This window comes from Giraffa tippelskirchi, chromosome 13 (genome assembly GCF_054371585.1).
Source record: "Giraffa tippelskirchi isolate mGirTip1 chromosome 13, T2T-mGirTip1v1.2.pri, whole genome shotgun sequence".
Classification (NCBI taxonomy): Eukaryota; Metazoa; Chordata; class Mammalia; order Artiodactyla; family Giraffidae; genus Giraffa; species Giraffa tippelskirchi.
This window is the reverse complement of record NC_137287.1, coordinates 85,151,369-85,165,368: the sequence shown is the minus strand read 5'-3', so window position 1 is coordinate 85,165,368 and position 14,000 is coordinate 85,151,369. Positions and strand designations below refer to the sequence as shown.

Here is a 14,000-nt window from a genome sequence, read left to right as displayed (position 1 = left end):
AATTAAAAAAATAATCTGAATAGATATTCATCTAAAGAAGACATACAAATGGCCAATAAGCACATGAAGATAGATGTTCAATGTCATTGGCAGGAAATGTAAATCAAACCACAGTGAGATACCAGTTCACTCCCACTAGGATGGCTACAGTAAAAAAGACTGTTCTTTCCTCCATTTAACTGTCTTGCCACCGTTGTAAAAGTTGACCAAATTGATTAAATATAAACATTTTTCTTACTGAGCATCTTTTCATGTGCTTATTGGCCAACTGTATATATTCAAAGGGTTTATTTCTGGACTCAATTCTGTGCCAAAGACATTGATTAGGTCTTCTCTGATGCCAGCACCACACTGTTTTGATTACTGCAGCTTTGCAGTAAAATTTGAAATAAAAAAGTGTGAGTCCTCCTGTCTTGTTTCTCTTCTCCAAGATTATTTTGGTTTTTCAGAGCCCCTTGAATTTCCTTGTGAATCAGCATGACAATTTCTGTAGAAAAATCAGCAGATATTTTAATAGAGATTGTATTGACTCTGTACATTAATTTGGGGAGTTTTGTCAGCTTAACCATATTAAATCTTCCAATCCATAAACATAAAATGTCTTTTCCTTTATTTAGGTCTTTTAAAATGTCTTTAAACATTGTTTGTAGTTGTCAGAGTATGAATTTTGCACTCCTGTTAAATTTATTCCTAAGTAATTAATTTTAATGCTATTGTAAATGAAATTGTTTTCTAATTTCATTTTAAATTTGTGCATTGTTACTATATAGAAATGAGAATGGTTTTTAGGTGTTGATTTTATTTCCTGTAAGGCTGAAATTGTTGATTAGATCTTATGGTTTTTGGATAGTTTTCTTAGGATTTTCTACATGTAAGCAAGGGAATATGATCAATAAAGAGATAATTTTATGTCCTCCTTTTAAATCTGGATGCCTTTTATTTCATTTCCATGCAGAACTGCCCGGGACAGAATCTAGCTAGAACCTCCAGCACCCTATGGCAGAAACAGGCATCTTTGTCTGGGGTAGAGCTTTCGGTCTTTCACCATCAAATATGTTATCAAATATTGGGTTTGGGTAGATGCAACATATTTTCTTTTATAAAAATAGGCCAGTAAAGAACTGTCAATTTTCATCTTGCTTCTTGAGGAAAGTCTGGCTGACAGCAAAAATTTAGTAAAATCTGCATCTTGCTAGGTGCCAAGCTGTTGTTTATTGAATAACATTTGCTCACCAGGCATTTAATTTCCACTTCTAGAATCATATGTTGCTGCATCATCACAGAGACTTTATTTTTGTGCCTTCATTTTAATATTATTATGGCTTATACATATGAGGTGGCCGACGGGCTAGGCCGGGCCGGGGGCCTGGGGTGGCGGCCGACAGAGCCTAGGCCAGGCCGGGGGCCAGGGGCGGCTGCCGACAGGGGCTAGGCTGGGCCGGGGGCTGGGGGCCGGCGGCGGCGGCGGTGAGAGGAATTACCCAAGGCCCAAGGTAAGAGAAACCAAAGTAAGACGGTAAGTGTTGCGAGAGGGCATCAGAGGGCAGACACACTGAAACTAGAATTGCAGAAAACTAGCTAGTCTGATCACACGGACCACAGCCTTGTCTATCTCAATGAAACTAAGCCATGCCGTGTGGGGCCACCCAAGACGGATGGGTCATGGTGGAGAGGTCTGACAGAATGTGGTCCACTGGAGAAGGGAATGGCAAACCACTTCAGTATTCTTGCCTTGAGAACCCCATGAACAGTATAAAAAGGCAAAAAGATAGGACAATGAAAGATGAACTCCCCAGGTCAGTAGGTGCTCGATATGCTACTGGAGATCAGTGGAGAAATAACTCCAGAAAGAATGATGGGATGGAGCCAAAGCAAAAACGATACCCAACTGTGGATGTGACTGGTGATAGACGCAAAGTCCGATGCTGTAAAGAGCAATATTGCATAGGAACCTGGAATGTTAGGTCCATGAATCAAGGCAAACTGGAAGTGGTCAAACAGGAGATGGCAAGAGTGAATGTCGACTTTCTAGGAATCAGCCAACTAAGATGGACTGGAATGGGTGAATTTAACTCAGATGACCATTATATCTACTACTGTGGGCAAGAATCCCTTAGAAGAAATGGAGTAGCCATCATGGTCAACAAAAGAGTCCAAAATGCAGTACTTGGATGCAATCTCAAAAACGACAGAATGATCTCTGTTCGTTTCCAAGGCAAATCATTCAATATCACGGTAATCCAAGTCTATGCCCCGACCAGTAACGCCGAAGAAGCTGAAGTTGAACGGTTCTATGAAGACCTACAAGACCTTCTAGAACTAACACCCAAAAAAGATGTCCTTTTCATTATAGAGGACTGGAATGCAAAAGTAGAAAGTCAAGAAACACCTGGCATAACAGGCAAATTTGGCCTTGGAGTACAGAATGAAGCAGGGCAAAGGCTAATAGAGTTTTGCCACGAGAATGCACTGGTAATAGCAAACACCCTATTCCAACAACACAAGAGAAGACTCTACACGTGGACATCACCAGATGGTCAACATTGAAATCAGATTGATTATATTCTTTGCAGCCAAAGATGGAGAAGCTCTATATACTCAGCAAAAACAAGACCGGGAGCAGACTGTGGCTCGGATCATGGACTGCTTATTGCCAAATTCAGACTTAAATTGAAGAAAGTAGGGAAAACCACTAGACCATTCAGGTATGACCTAGATCAAATCCCTTATGAGTATACAGTGGAAGTGACAAATAGATTTAAGGGACTAGACCTGATAGACAGAGTGCCTGATGAACTATGGACAGAGGTTCGTGACATTGTACAGGAGACAGGGATCAAGAAAATCCCCATGGAAAAGAAATGCAAAAAAGCAAAATGGCTGTCTGAGGAGGCCTTACAGATAGCTGGGAAGAGAAGAGAAGCGAAAAGCAAAGGAGAAAAGGAAAGATATTCCCATCTGAATGCAGAGTTCCAAAGAATAGCAAGGAGAGATAAGAAAGCCTTCCTCAGTGATCAGTGCAAAGAAATAGAGGAAAACAACAGATTGGGAAAGAGTAGAAATCTCTTCAAGAAAATTAGAGATACCAAAGGAACATTTCATGCAAAGATAGGCTTGATAAAGGACAGAAATGGTATGGACCTAACAGAAGCAGAAGATATTAAGAAGAGGTGGCAAGAATACACAGAAGAACTGTACAAAAAAGATCTTCACAACCCAGATAATCACGATGGTGTGATCACTCACCTAGAGCCAGACATCCTGGAATGTGAAGTCAAGTGGTCCTTAGAAAGCATCACTACGAACAAAGCTAGTGGAGGTGATGGAATTCCAGTTGGGATATTTCAAATCCTCAAAGATGATGCTGTGAAAGTGCTGCACTCCATATGCCAGCAAATTTGGAAAACTCAGCAGTGGCCACAGGACTGGAAGAGGTCAGTCTTCGTTCCAATCCCAAAGAAAGGCAATGCCAAAGAATGCTCAAACTACTGCACAATTGCACTCATCTCACATGCTAGTAAAGTAATGCTTAAAATTCTCCAAGCCAGGCTTCAGCAATATGTGAACAGTGAACTTCCAGATGTTCAAGGTGGTTTTAGAAAAGGCAGAGGAACCAGAGATCAAATTGCCAATATCTGCTGGATCATCGAAAAAGCAAGAGAGTTCCAGAAAAACATCTATTTCTGCTTTATTGACTATGCCAAAGCGTTTGACTGTGTGGATCACAATAAACTGTGGAAAATTCTGAAAGAGATGGGAATACCAGACCATCTGACCTATCTCTTGAGAAACCTGTATGCAGGTCAGGAAGCAACAGTTAGAACTCGACATGGAACAACAGACTGGTTCCAAATAGGAAAAGGAGTCCGTCAAGGCTGTATATTGTCACCCTGCTTATTTAACTTATATGCAGAGTACACCATGAGAAACGCTGGGCTGGAAGAAACACAAGCTGGAATCAAGATTGCCGGGAGAAATATCAATAACCTCAGATATGCGGATGACACCACCTTTATGGCAGAAAGTGAAGAACTAAAGAGCCTCTTGATAAAGGTGAAAGAGGAGAGTGAAAAAGTTGGCTTAAAGCTCAACGTTCAGAAAACTAAGATCATGGCATCTGGTCCCATCACTTCATGGGAAATAGATGGGGAAACAGTGGAAACAGTGTCAGACTTTATTTTTTGGGGCTCCAAAATCACTGCTGATGGTGATTGTAGCTATGAAATTAAAAGACGCTTACTCCTTGGAAGGAAGGTTATGGCCAACCTAGATAGCATATTTAAAAGCAGAGACATTACTTTGCCAACAAAAGTCCGTCTAGTCAAGGCTATGGTTTTTCCAGTGGTCATGTATGGATGTGAGAGTTGGACGGTGAAGAAAGCTGAGCGCCAAAGAATTGATGCTTTTGAACTGTGGTGTTGGAGAAGACTCTTGAGAGTCCCTTGGACTGCAAGGAGATCCAATCAATCCATCCTAAAGGAGATCAGTCCTGGGTGTTCATTGGAAGGTCTGATGTTGAAGCTGAAACTCCAATACTTCGGCCACCTCATGCGAAGAGTTGACTCATTGGAAAAGACCCTAATGCTGGGTAGGATTGGGGGCGGGAGGAGAAGGGGACAACAGAGGATGAGATGGTTGGATGGCATAACCGACTTGATGGACATGGGTTTGGGTGGACTCCGGGAGTTGGTGATGGACAGAGAGGCCTGGCGTGCTGCAATTCATGGGGTCAAAGAGTCAGACACAACTGAGTGACTGAACTGAACTATACATATGATATTCTGACCTTTTAAATGTCTTTCTTCTTAATATCTAAATTATTATAGTTAACATCCAGGTTAAACATAATATTGATGTACTAACTTACTGTTGTTCAGTCGCTAAGTTGTGTCTGACTCTTTTTGCAACTCCATGGACTGTAGCCTGCCTGGCTCCTCCATCCATGGGATTTTCCAGGCAAGAACATTGGAATGGGTTGCCATTTCCTTCTCCAGGGAATTTTCCTGACCCAGGGATTGAACCTGAATCTCCAGCACTGGCAAGTGCATTTTTTACCACTGAGTCATCAGATAAGCCCAATGTATTCATTAGTCAAGTACCAAGGAGATCAAATCAGTCAATCTTAAAGGAAATCAACCCTGACTATTCATTGGAGAGACTGTTGGTGAAGCTGAAGCTTCAAAACTTTGGTTACCTGATGTAAAGAGCTGACTCACTGGAAAAGACCCTGATGCTGGGAAAGACTGAAGGCAAAAGGAGAAGGGTGCGGTAAAGGTTGAGACGGTTAGATAGTATCACCAACTCAATGGACATGAATCTGAGCAAACTCTGAGAGATAGTGGAGGATAGAGGAGCTTGTTGTGCTACAGTCTGTGAGGTTGCAAAGAGTCAGAAAGGACTTAGCAACTAAACAAAAGCAAAAACAATTTCTACACTCTTCTTAACATTTCCCTTCTAGACTCTGATGACAGTTTTTACAACCATTATCTTGAAAACAACAACGATTATAAGATAGTGTACTTGGAATCCTAGAAGGGATACTCACGTGACCCCACCAATATCTTTCTTGAGATCATTTGTGTGGACCAGCAGGGTCCAAAAGCAGTTCCTGTGATGATCAAGTGTCTTCGCAGTAACGTCTAATTTATAGTCACTAGCCCCTATAGTGGGGCGCTTGCAGTAACTAGGGAGACTGAAAAACTGAATTTCTAACTTTAATAAGTTTTAGTTTAAATAACCACAGGGTATTATGACTATTGTATTGCATAAGCTATACATCCCTCCTTCCCCCACGTCCTCAAGTGCTAGTGACAGTCATTTCCATGGGTGGGGTGCTTTTATCACCAACGATTGGGAGTCAGCCCTGCATCTCATAGCCTGGAAGCTCTGAGCACCTGAAATTGTATATTTCCACCCATCTCCCCATCTCAGAGGCTTAAATTCTAAGTCAGAGCAGGGACAGCTGTCCACGTGCTCCGGAGAGAAACAGTGCCAAGTAGGATCTGCACCAGGGGGTGGGGTTGGTGGTTTAGTCACTCAGTCATGTCTGACTCTTGCAACCCCATGGACTGTAGCTATAGCCCACCAGGCTCCTCTGTTCGTGAGCTTTCCCAGGCAAGAATACTGGATTGGGTTCCAAGCATCAGGGGACCTAGGGGTTAAAACGCCTAAGAACAGGTGTTCATGTTGAAATTAGAACGTTGGTTTTTGTTTTTGTTTTGTTTTTTTAATGTCTCTTAAGAAAAAAAGCTGCCTCCCACACTTGATAAAGCTCTTTGGCTATTTATGGGCAAATCACCTAGAACATCCAAGAGGTGACCCACCCGGGTGGGGGCCGGACCTGACACTGGAATGTCCCTCAACTCCTTTAAGGGCTGGCGCGGGCTCAGAGGGCCCCACCCTTTGTTTAAGGCTTCCTCCTACACAGTCCTGAAATCCTTTGTAAAAGCTGCACAGAGGGTGTGGCTGGCCCTGCCTCCCTTCCTGTCTCAGGCGTCCACCTTTGAGGTCTCTAAAGTAGCGAGTTCCAGCCTGTGTCTGGAGCCCCGCCCTGCTCCGATCGGCTGCACTGAGACAACCTCTCCAGGGTGGCCGTGCACGGAGTCGTGGCCCCTGACTTGGTCCCGAAGCCAATGGGATGTCCGGCCAGCGCCTGCCGGGACGCACCCTAGGCCGCGAGACTCTCCGATTGGGAGTGGGGTGGGGCGGCAGCGGGATGAGGTGGGTGTCTTTCCTTCCTCCTCCTAGAGGTGCAGTCTGGCCCAATCCAGGAAGCCTCAAGGTCCGTGTCCCTTTGCGTGGGGCGCGGGGGTAGTAGGATAGTCAAGCGTGCCTCCCCCCGCCCCCTTGCACTTTCGGGGTGTCCTCGCCCCGCCCCCTTGGTCACTGCAGAGAGTACGGTCCATCCGCCAGCAGGTGTCTGTCTTCTGCACGTGAGGACGCCACGCTGTCCCGCTCTTTAGCAAGTTCTGGGCTCTGCTGGACGTGGGGGGCCCGACCCCCGGGTCAGAAGGGGATCTGCGAGTCCTACCCGGAGAGAGTACTCTGCATAAGGAACCCTTTCAGCCCAACTTCGGAGTCGCCAAATTTCTTTGGCTTCGTTTAGAGTTCAACAGCGCCGCCACCTGGCACGTCGCTGTGAGTGACCGCAGCAGAGGATGGCACAGGGTGTTAAAAAAAAAACAACAAAAAACAAATTTGCCACTCTCCGTTGGGCTTTGGACTGATCCCTCCGCATTCCTGACAAGTGAGTAAGCGGATAAGGTCGCAAAAGTGACAGATTCCAGTCTCCTCCTCCCAGCGCTCCCCACCCCGCACGCGCGCTGAATCGCCCCTCGTCCGTGTCCTTTGCGGACCAAGTGGCGTCTGTGTGCGCCCCTGTATCCATCTGATCTGTTGGGAAAAAGCCCCCAACAGACAGACCCTTCCCGCGAGGGCACCCCGTGCGTCCCTTTGGGGGTGCGAGTTGCACTGCCCCTCTGAGATGCTGGACAAACTCAGGCCACTCAAGCTAACTCGCTCCTCTATGGGGCTCCGCAGGAATTCGCCTGCCGCCACCTCCCAAAGGTGAGGAGATCTTGGGCCCTGACAGTGTCTCCGCGACTTTCTTACGCAACGAGATGAGGTTTGGCTGTGGCAGCTTGCGCTCAGGGACTCGTAGGTCCCCCAGGGTCCGGGTGTTAGGCCAATCCTCCTCCTTGGCACAGGGTGGCCCCAGCCACGCCCTCTGTCTCCAAGCGCCTCAGTCTCCTGAACTAGGCGCCCTGGAGGATCCGGTCGGCTAGCTCCCCTTGAGAGCGCGTTTTTGGTTGTGTGTGTGTGTGTGCGCGCGCGCGCGCGCGCGCGCACGCAAGGCCAAGCCCTAGGCAGCCCCTCTCCAAACCCTCTGGGTGGCAGGCACCTTCTCCCGAAGCCCTGCAGGTCCTAGGCATTACGGAACCGCGCCCCCCCCCCCCCCGCCACCACCAATTCTAAGACCTTCTCTCCCAGTCTCTTCTTCCAAGAGCTCCGCAATCCAGGCTTTCCTTGAATTAGTTGGTAACAACACACTGATGAAGGAAAAGAGGACAAGGAGATTCAGGAGGGTAGCGTGTTAGGCCCGTCGTAGGGCGGCGCGCGTGGGGCCGGGTGGCGGGGCGGGTCCCCCTTGACAGAGGTGCGGGGGCCCCCCGGGAGCCTGCGCGGCTGGCCCCGCCCGAGGACCTCGCAGGCAGGGCCGAATTTACTCATCCCTGGGCGAGGTGATCCCCGGCGCGAGGGCGGGCGCAGGGCGTCCGGAGGACCCAGTAATCCGAGAACGCAGCATCAGCCCTTCCCACCAGGCACTTCCTTCCTTTTCCCGAACGTCCAGGGAGGGGGGCCGCTCACTTATAAACTCGGGCCCGAGCCCGGTGGCCTGTCAGAGACTGCCTCGCCACAGCCGGACGCGCCGGGTCGGAGACAGACGCGAGCAGCTGTCGCCGGGGGCTCCCCGCGTCCCTCTACCCCGGCCGGGCCCCTGTGCACGGCGTGCGGACACTATGCTGCGCGTCCTGCTCCTCGGCGTGCTGGCCCCCGCCGGTCTGGGGCTCCCGACGCCCCCTGAGCCGCAGCCCCTCGGCGGCCAGTGCGTCGATCTCGACTGCTTCGCCGTCTTCCGGGGCCCCGCGACTTTCCTCGCCGCCAGCCGAGTCTGCGAGAGCCTGCAGGGCCACCTGATGACCGTGCGCTCTTCGGTGGCCGAAGATGTCATCTCCCTGCTCCTGAGTGGCGACGGTCCGCGCCTCTGGATCGGCCTGCAGCGCCCGCAGGGCTGCGAAGACCCAGAGCACTCCGGGCCCTTGCGCGGCTTCCAGTGGGTGACGGGCGACAACCGCACCAGCTTCAGCAGGTGGGCGCGGCCTCGCGACGACGGGGCGCGCCTCTGCGGTCCGCTGTGCGTCGCCGTCTCGGCGGCGGCTGGGGCGCTGGCACCGGGAGAGCCCGCCTGGGAGGAGCGGCCGTGCGACGCGGAGGCCGACGGCTTCCTCTGCGAGTTCCACTTCGCCGCCTCCTGCCGGCCGTTGGCTGTGGAGCCTGGCGCCACGGCGGCCGCGGGCCTTTCCATCACCTACGGCACCCCTTTCGGAGCCCGCGGCGCGGACTTTCAGGCGCTGCCGTTGGGCAGCACGGCCGCCGTGGCGCCCCTCGGGGTGGAGCTGGAGTGCGCGGCGCCGCCGGGAGAGACTGAGGGGCGCTGGAGCAGGGAAGCCCCGGGCGCCTGGGCCTGCGGCGTCGAGCGCGGCGGCTGCCAGCACGCGTGCAAGGCGAGCGCCGGGGCCTCGAACTGCCTGTGCCCGGCGGACACCGCCCTGCAGGCGGATGGGCGCTCCTGCGGGCCGCCGGCCGAGCACCCGTGCCACCAACTCTGCGAGCACTTCTGCCACCTCCACGGACTCGGCAACTACACGTGCATCTGCGAGGCGGGCTACCAGCTGGCCGCCGACCAGCACCGATGTGAGGACGTGGACGACTGCGCGCAGGTGCCCAGTCCGTGCCCGCACAGCTGCGTCAACACTGAGGGCGGCTTCCAGTGCCACTGCTTCCCTGGCTTTGACCTGGTGGACGGCGAATGCGTGGAGCCCGTGGACCCGTGCTTTAGCAATAAATGCGAGTACCAGTGCCAGCCGGTGGGCCGGTCCGAACACCAGTGCATCTGTGCCGAGGGCTTTGCGCCCGTCCCCGGCGCCCCGCACAAGTGCCAGATGTTCTGCAACCAGACTTCGTGCCCGGCTGACTGCGACCCCCACAACCCGACCATCTGCCGGTGCCCCGATGGCTATATCCTAGACGAGGGCTCCGTGTGCACGGACATCAACGAATGTGACAACGACATCTGCCCTGGCCGGTGCCACAACCTCCCCGGCACTTACATGTGCATCTGTGGGCCTGACTCGGCCCTCTCTGGCCAGGTTGGCACCGACTGCGACCCCATCCAGGTGAACAAGGACCAGGGCAGCCAGGAGGACTACGTCGGCTCTGGGGAGCCCCCAGTCAGCCTGACTCCGGGTGCCACCGCACGCCCCTCGCCGGCACCTGCTGGCCCCCTGCACTCCGGGGTGCTCGTGGGCATCTCCATCGCAAGCCTGTCTCTGGTGGTGGCGCTTCTGGCCCTCCTTTGCCACCTGCGCAAGAAGCAGGGCACCTCGCGGGAGGAGCTGGAGTACAAGTGTGGGGTCCCCACTAAGGAACTGGTGCTGCAGCAGGTGAAGACTGAGCGGACACCTCAGAAACTCTGAGAAGCCTGGTACCCGGACTTCCTCCCTACCTCCCCATCCAGCAGCCTTTCTCTCCCACTCCCCCGCCCCAAGCACCTTAGCTGGCATCAGAATAGAAGACCCCTTGCCCCTCTTCTTTCACTGCTTCTGCACTTGGCTATGGAGGAGAGGAAGGGGGGTGTGGGAAGTTCGGCCCCAGCCACTTCCATGATGTCATCAAACAAGCGAACAGGGATGACAGCTTCATTGTGACAGGTTGCAAAGTGTCCTGTGCCCTCATCAAGGGGCATAGGGTGGGGGGGTGTGTGTTCTTGGTTGGCAGCCTGGGGGCAGACGTCATTCCAGGGGACTAATGAGTGACACTGAGTCAAGGATAATGACCCCAATATTTATTTTTTAAACATTTTTTTTGTTCTTCTGCTTTTTTCCCTACACGGTGTGTCTCCAACACCTGCTTTGTATCTCTCCCGCCTTCCTCCCCTCCCCTCTCCCTCCTGATCTATCTATTTATGTGTGTGCTCCCATTTGTTATGGGATCCTTACACTATCTTGGTGAAGTTTTTCCAGCCCTCTTGTGTTCATGAAGCTAAGCCGCATTTCATCCTTTTCATTTCTCCCAACTTTCCCCTCCCAGGAACTCAGCTGACCTACCTGAGCCACCCTGTCTCTATTGGACCCTATTTTTCTGCTCTTAGCTGTCTGCCTGGGCAGAACTGCTATGTGAAACAGAAAGAAAAACACTAGAAATAAGAACGGTTGAGAATCTGTTCTTTCACCAGAGTTGCTAATTTATCCTGAGATTTCAGGCTTCCAGAGCAATAGCATTTTAAGAAAGGTTAAAATATAAAGGGCATTTATTAGACTCATGTTGCTGGACTGACTTAGGAATTCAACCCAAGATTTTCATTTTTATTTTCAAACAATGAACCTGAATTTTACTATTGTTGTTGCTGTTTTGATTTGGAAAGTAGTCGTCCTTAAGCTTCTTATGCAGTGTCTTTTCCTATGATTATTATCAGTTATTTGTGAAAATATTGAAAATGGTTGCTCTGAATTGAAAGGAGATGGAAGCCCATCCCAGGAGACAATGTAAGAAAGTTTCAGCTACAGAATTCATGCCAGTGGCCATTTGGACTCTCATGGTCCTTGTCATTTGTGGGCCCAAATAAAACCAGCTCTACTGGTTTTTTGAATTTGGGAACTTGGGGATGGAGGCTGCAGCATGGCTGCTTAGGGCCTCTTCTTGATCAGGCCCTCTAGGATTTCTCCCACTTTGGAGGAGAGTTTTCTGAGCCCAGCCATTTGGAACACAGTCTGAGAGGGGGGAGCTGCCCCAGCAAGCTGGTTAGAAATCCCCTCAGGCGCCATCCCACCTACTGCACAAGAATCTGCATTTTAACAAGTTCAGCAGGGGGCTGTCTGCTCCGTATATTTGAGGAGAGCTGTTCCAGACAGCTGCCAACGTTCTGGAACAGATTAAATATGAGTAATAAGTAGCAGGCCAAGTCAGGCCCTATATTCAAGAAACTGAGGAATTAACTGAGGAATTTTCCTTTTATAGCTTTGCTTTCTGGTAGAAGAGCCTAGGTACACACCTTTAGACATTGCTACACAGGGTCTATGGTTCAAGTAAGCTAGGAATGAAGTGCTTAGTGTATGGAAAAAAATGTATCATGTAAATGTATCTTTTGTAATTCAAAGGTTTTCCTCTATTGTTTTGTAAACTCAGCACATTTGTACATAGTTATTTATTTATTGGAGATAAACTAGAACACAGGCAAAACTCCTGCTTATGATGTCACTTGTAGAAAATAAATAACAGTGCTCTTGATTTTTGTGTCGGTTCACCTCACTCCCACAGCCCCTTAATTTTATGCTTATGAAACAAGGCTTATGAAAAATGCAGATACCAAGAGGTGCGTTTAAAGGCTGCTCCCTACTCCATTACTAGCTCCATCCACTTCTGGCTCATCGCTGACTTTCGAAGGTCTTTCCAGAGGAGATTGTTTTCACTGTAGAAGGACTTCGTGTTATGTCTGTGTGCACAAATATTTATTTTTCTTCTGTAACCATGACAACTTCATACACAGGACTTATGCCTATGTGTTTTAGAATACATTATAGGAGTATTTGTTGGGCTGAGTTAAAGAAGCAGTCCTTCTTGGGGCATCTCCAGAATCTTGGCCCTGTGTCCCTCAACAAATGGTTCAGCATTATCTGGGCTCAGAGATATTCAAACACAAAAGTCACCCTGTGGCTCAGAAACCAAGGTCTCATGCAGTATGAAATCATCCTCATTTCTCTTGGAGATTACAAACACTGTCTTTTTAATACATGTATATTTTGGGTCCCTCTTCCTGGGATGGTGAAACTAGCTGAATTTTATATGCAGTGTTTGAAAGTTTTCAGAAAGCAGAAGTTGGAAGAAAGTTGGATTTAGTCAAATATCCAAATATTTTTACACATTTGTATCCTGCTGAATTTCTCAGTTTTAATCTGAGTAATTGGTGTCATGGAAATGCAAAATTTCAACACACTGTTCTAGATGAAGGAGATGGCTTTGGGGTGTGTGTGGGGGTGGGGTGGGGGATGGTGGTGAGGGTTGGGTGGTCCCAGGCGAGTACCTTCCTGAGATGACCAGAGCAGCAGTTGCTCTCAGTAGTTGGAAGCCTAGCAAAAAACCAGATTCAGTAATAGGTACATATGAAGAAAGAACTCCATGAGTTGGGGGCAAAGCAGGTGCCAATGAATCGTGCTAGGGGTGGGGAGGGGAGAGTGACACCTTATCTATTGTCCTCACTACCCGGCTTTCTATTTTTTCCAAAGGATCTGCTTCCAAGGAGCTGTCAAACTGATTTTGAAAGGCTCATTGCTTGGCATTCCTTGGCAGTCCAAGGAAGACTCCGTGCTTCCTCTGCAGGGAGCGTGGGTCCCATCACTGTTCGGGGAATTAAGATCTTAAATGCCACCCAGGGTGGCCAAATAAATATCATATAAATGTCTTTCTTTTTAAAAAAAGGCTCATTGCTTTAGGATGTCTTCCTCCATAGAGGGATATTTTTTCAAGAACACAAGATAACCAAAGCGAGCGCTCAAGACTCAGAGGCGAGAACCGTCACCGGGGCATCTTGGACCCGAGGACACTGGTGGGGCGGGTGTCAACCTTGCTGAGGCCCTTCACTTTCTGTCCCGTGGGAGAAGCACCTCCCCACCTACAGGCTTCATCTGAACTTGAGGTTGTCAAACCTCAGCCTCTCTCTAAAAAGACCCCTTATGAGCAAGTCAGTTAACCCTAAAACCAAGTCCTCAGCACTTCAGACCAGAGTGGGTGGCCCTTGTGAAATGGGCCGTAAGCCCTGCCTTCTGTTCACGTGGTTGACATCCAGGCCTCCCGGACTCAGCAGGGTATGTGGTGTGTGTTTGTGGGTAGTGTTCCATGGCTCACGGGGCCTGGGGAAGGAGGCCAGGCTGGAGGAGTCAGAATTTGATCTGACGGCTCACGTGGCTTTTTTTTTTCTCAGACCAAACCCTTTGGGTCAGTTCAGCAAATATTTATAATGAGCATGTGCTCTGTGTCTTGCGGGGTGGGTGGCTGACACAGTGACCAACCCCCTGCCTTGAGAAGCTCGAGTTCCTGTGGGGGAGACATCATACAACCAATGAACCCCTCCCAACTGCTGCAAAACTGTATTTGCCTCTGAAACTGCGGTGGGAGCGGGGAAGAGGAGCCCAGAGAGACAGGGCTGGAGAGTCCACTGGGCCAGC

At 49.8% G+C, this 14,000-nt stretch overlaps 1 protein-coding gene across 1 annotated transcript; it reads left to right on the top strand.

The window, feature by feature from the left end:
* The first annotated feature begins 6,129 nt into the window (after positions 1 to 6,129).
* On the top strand, positions 6,130 to 12,066 carry THBD (thrombomodulin). The gene has a single exon (XM_081552335.1). The coding sequence runs from the start codon at positions 8,520 to 8,522 to the stop codon at positions 10,254 to 10,256; it is 1,737 nt and encodes a 578-aa protein (XP_081408461.1). The 5' UTR covers positions 6,130 to 8,519; the 3' UTR covers positions 10,257 to 12,066.
* The last annotated feature ends 1,934 nt before the right edge of the window (positions 12,067 to 14,000 follow it).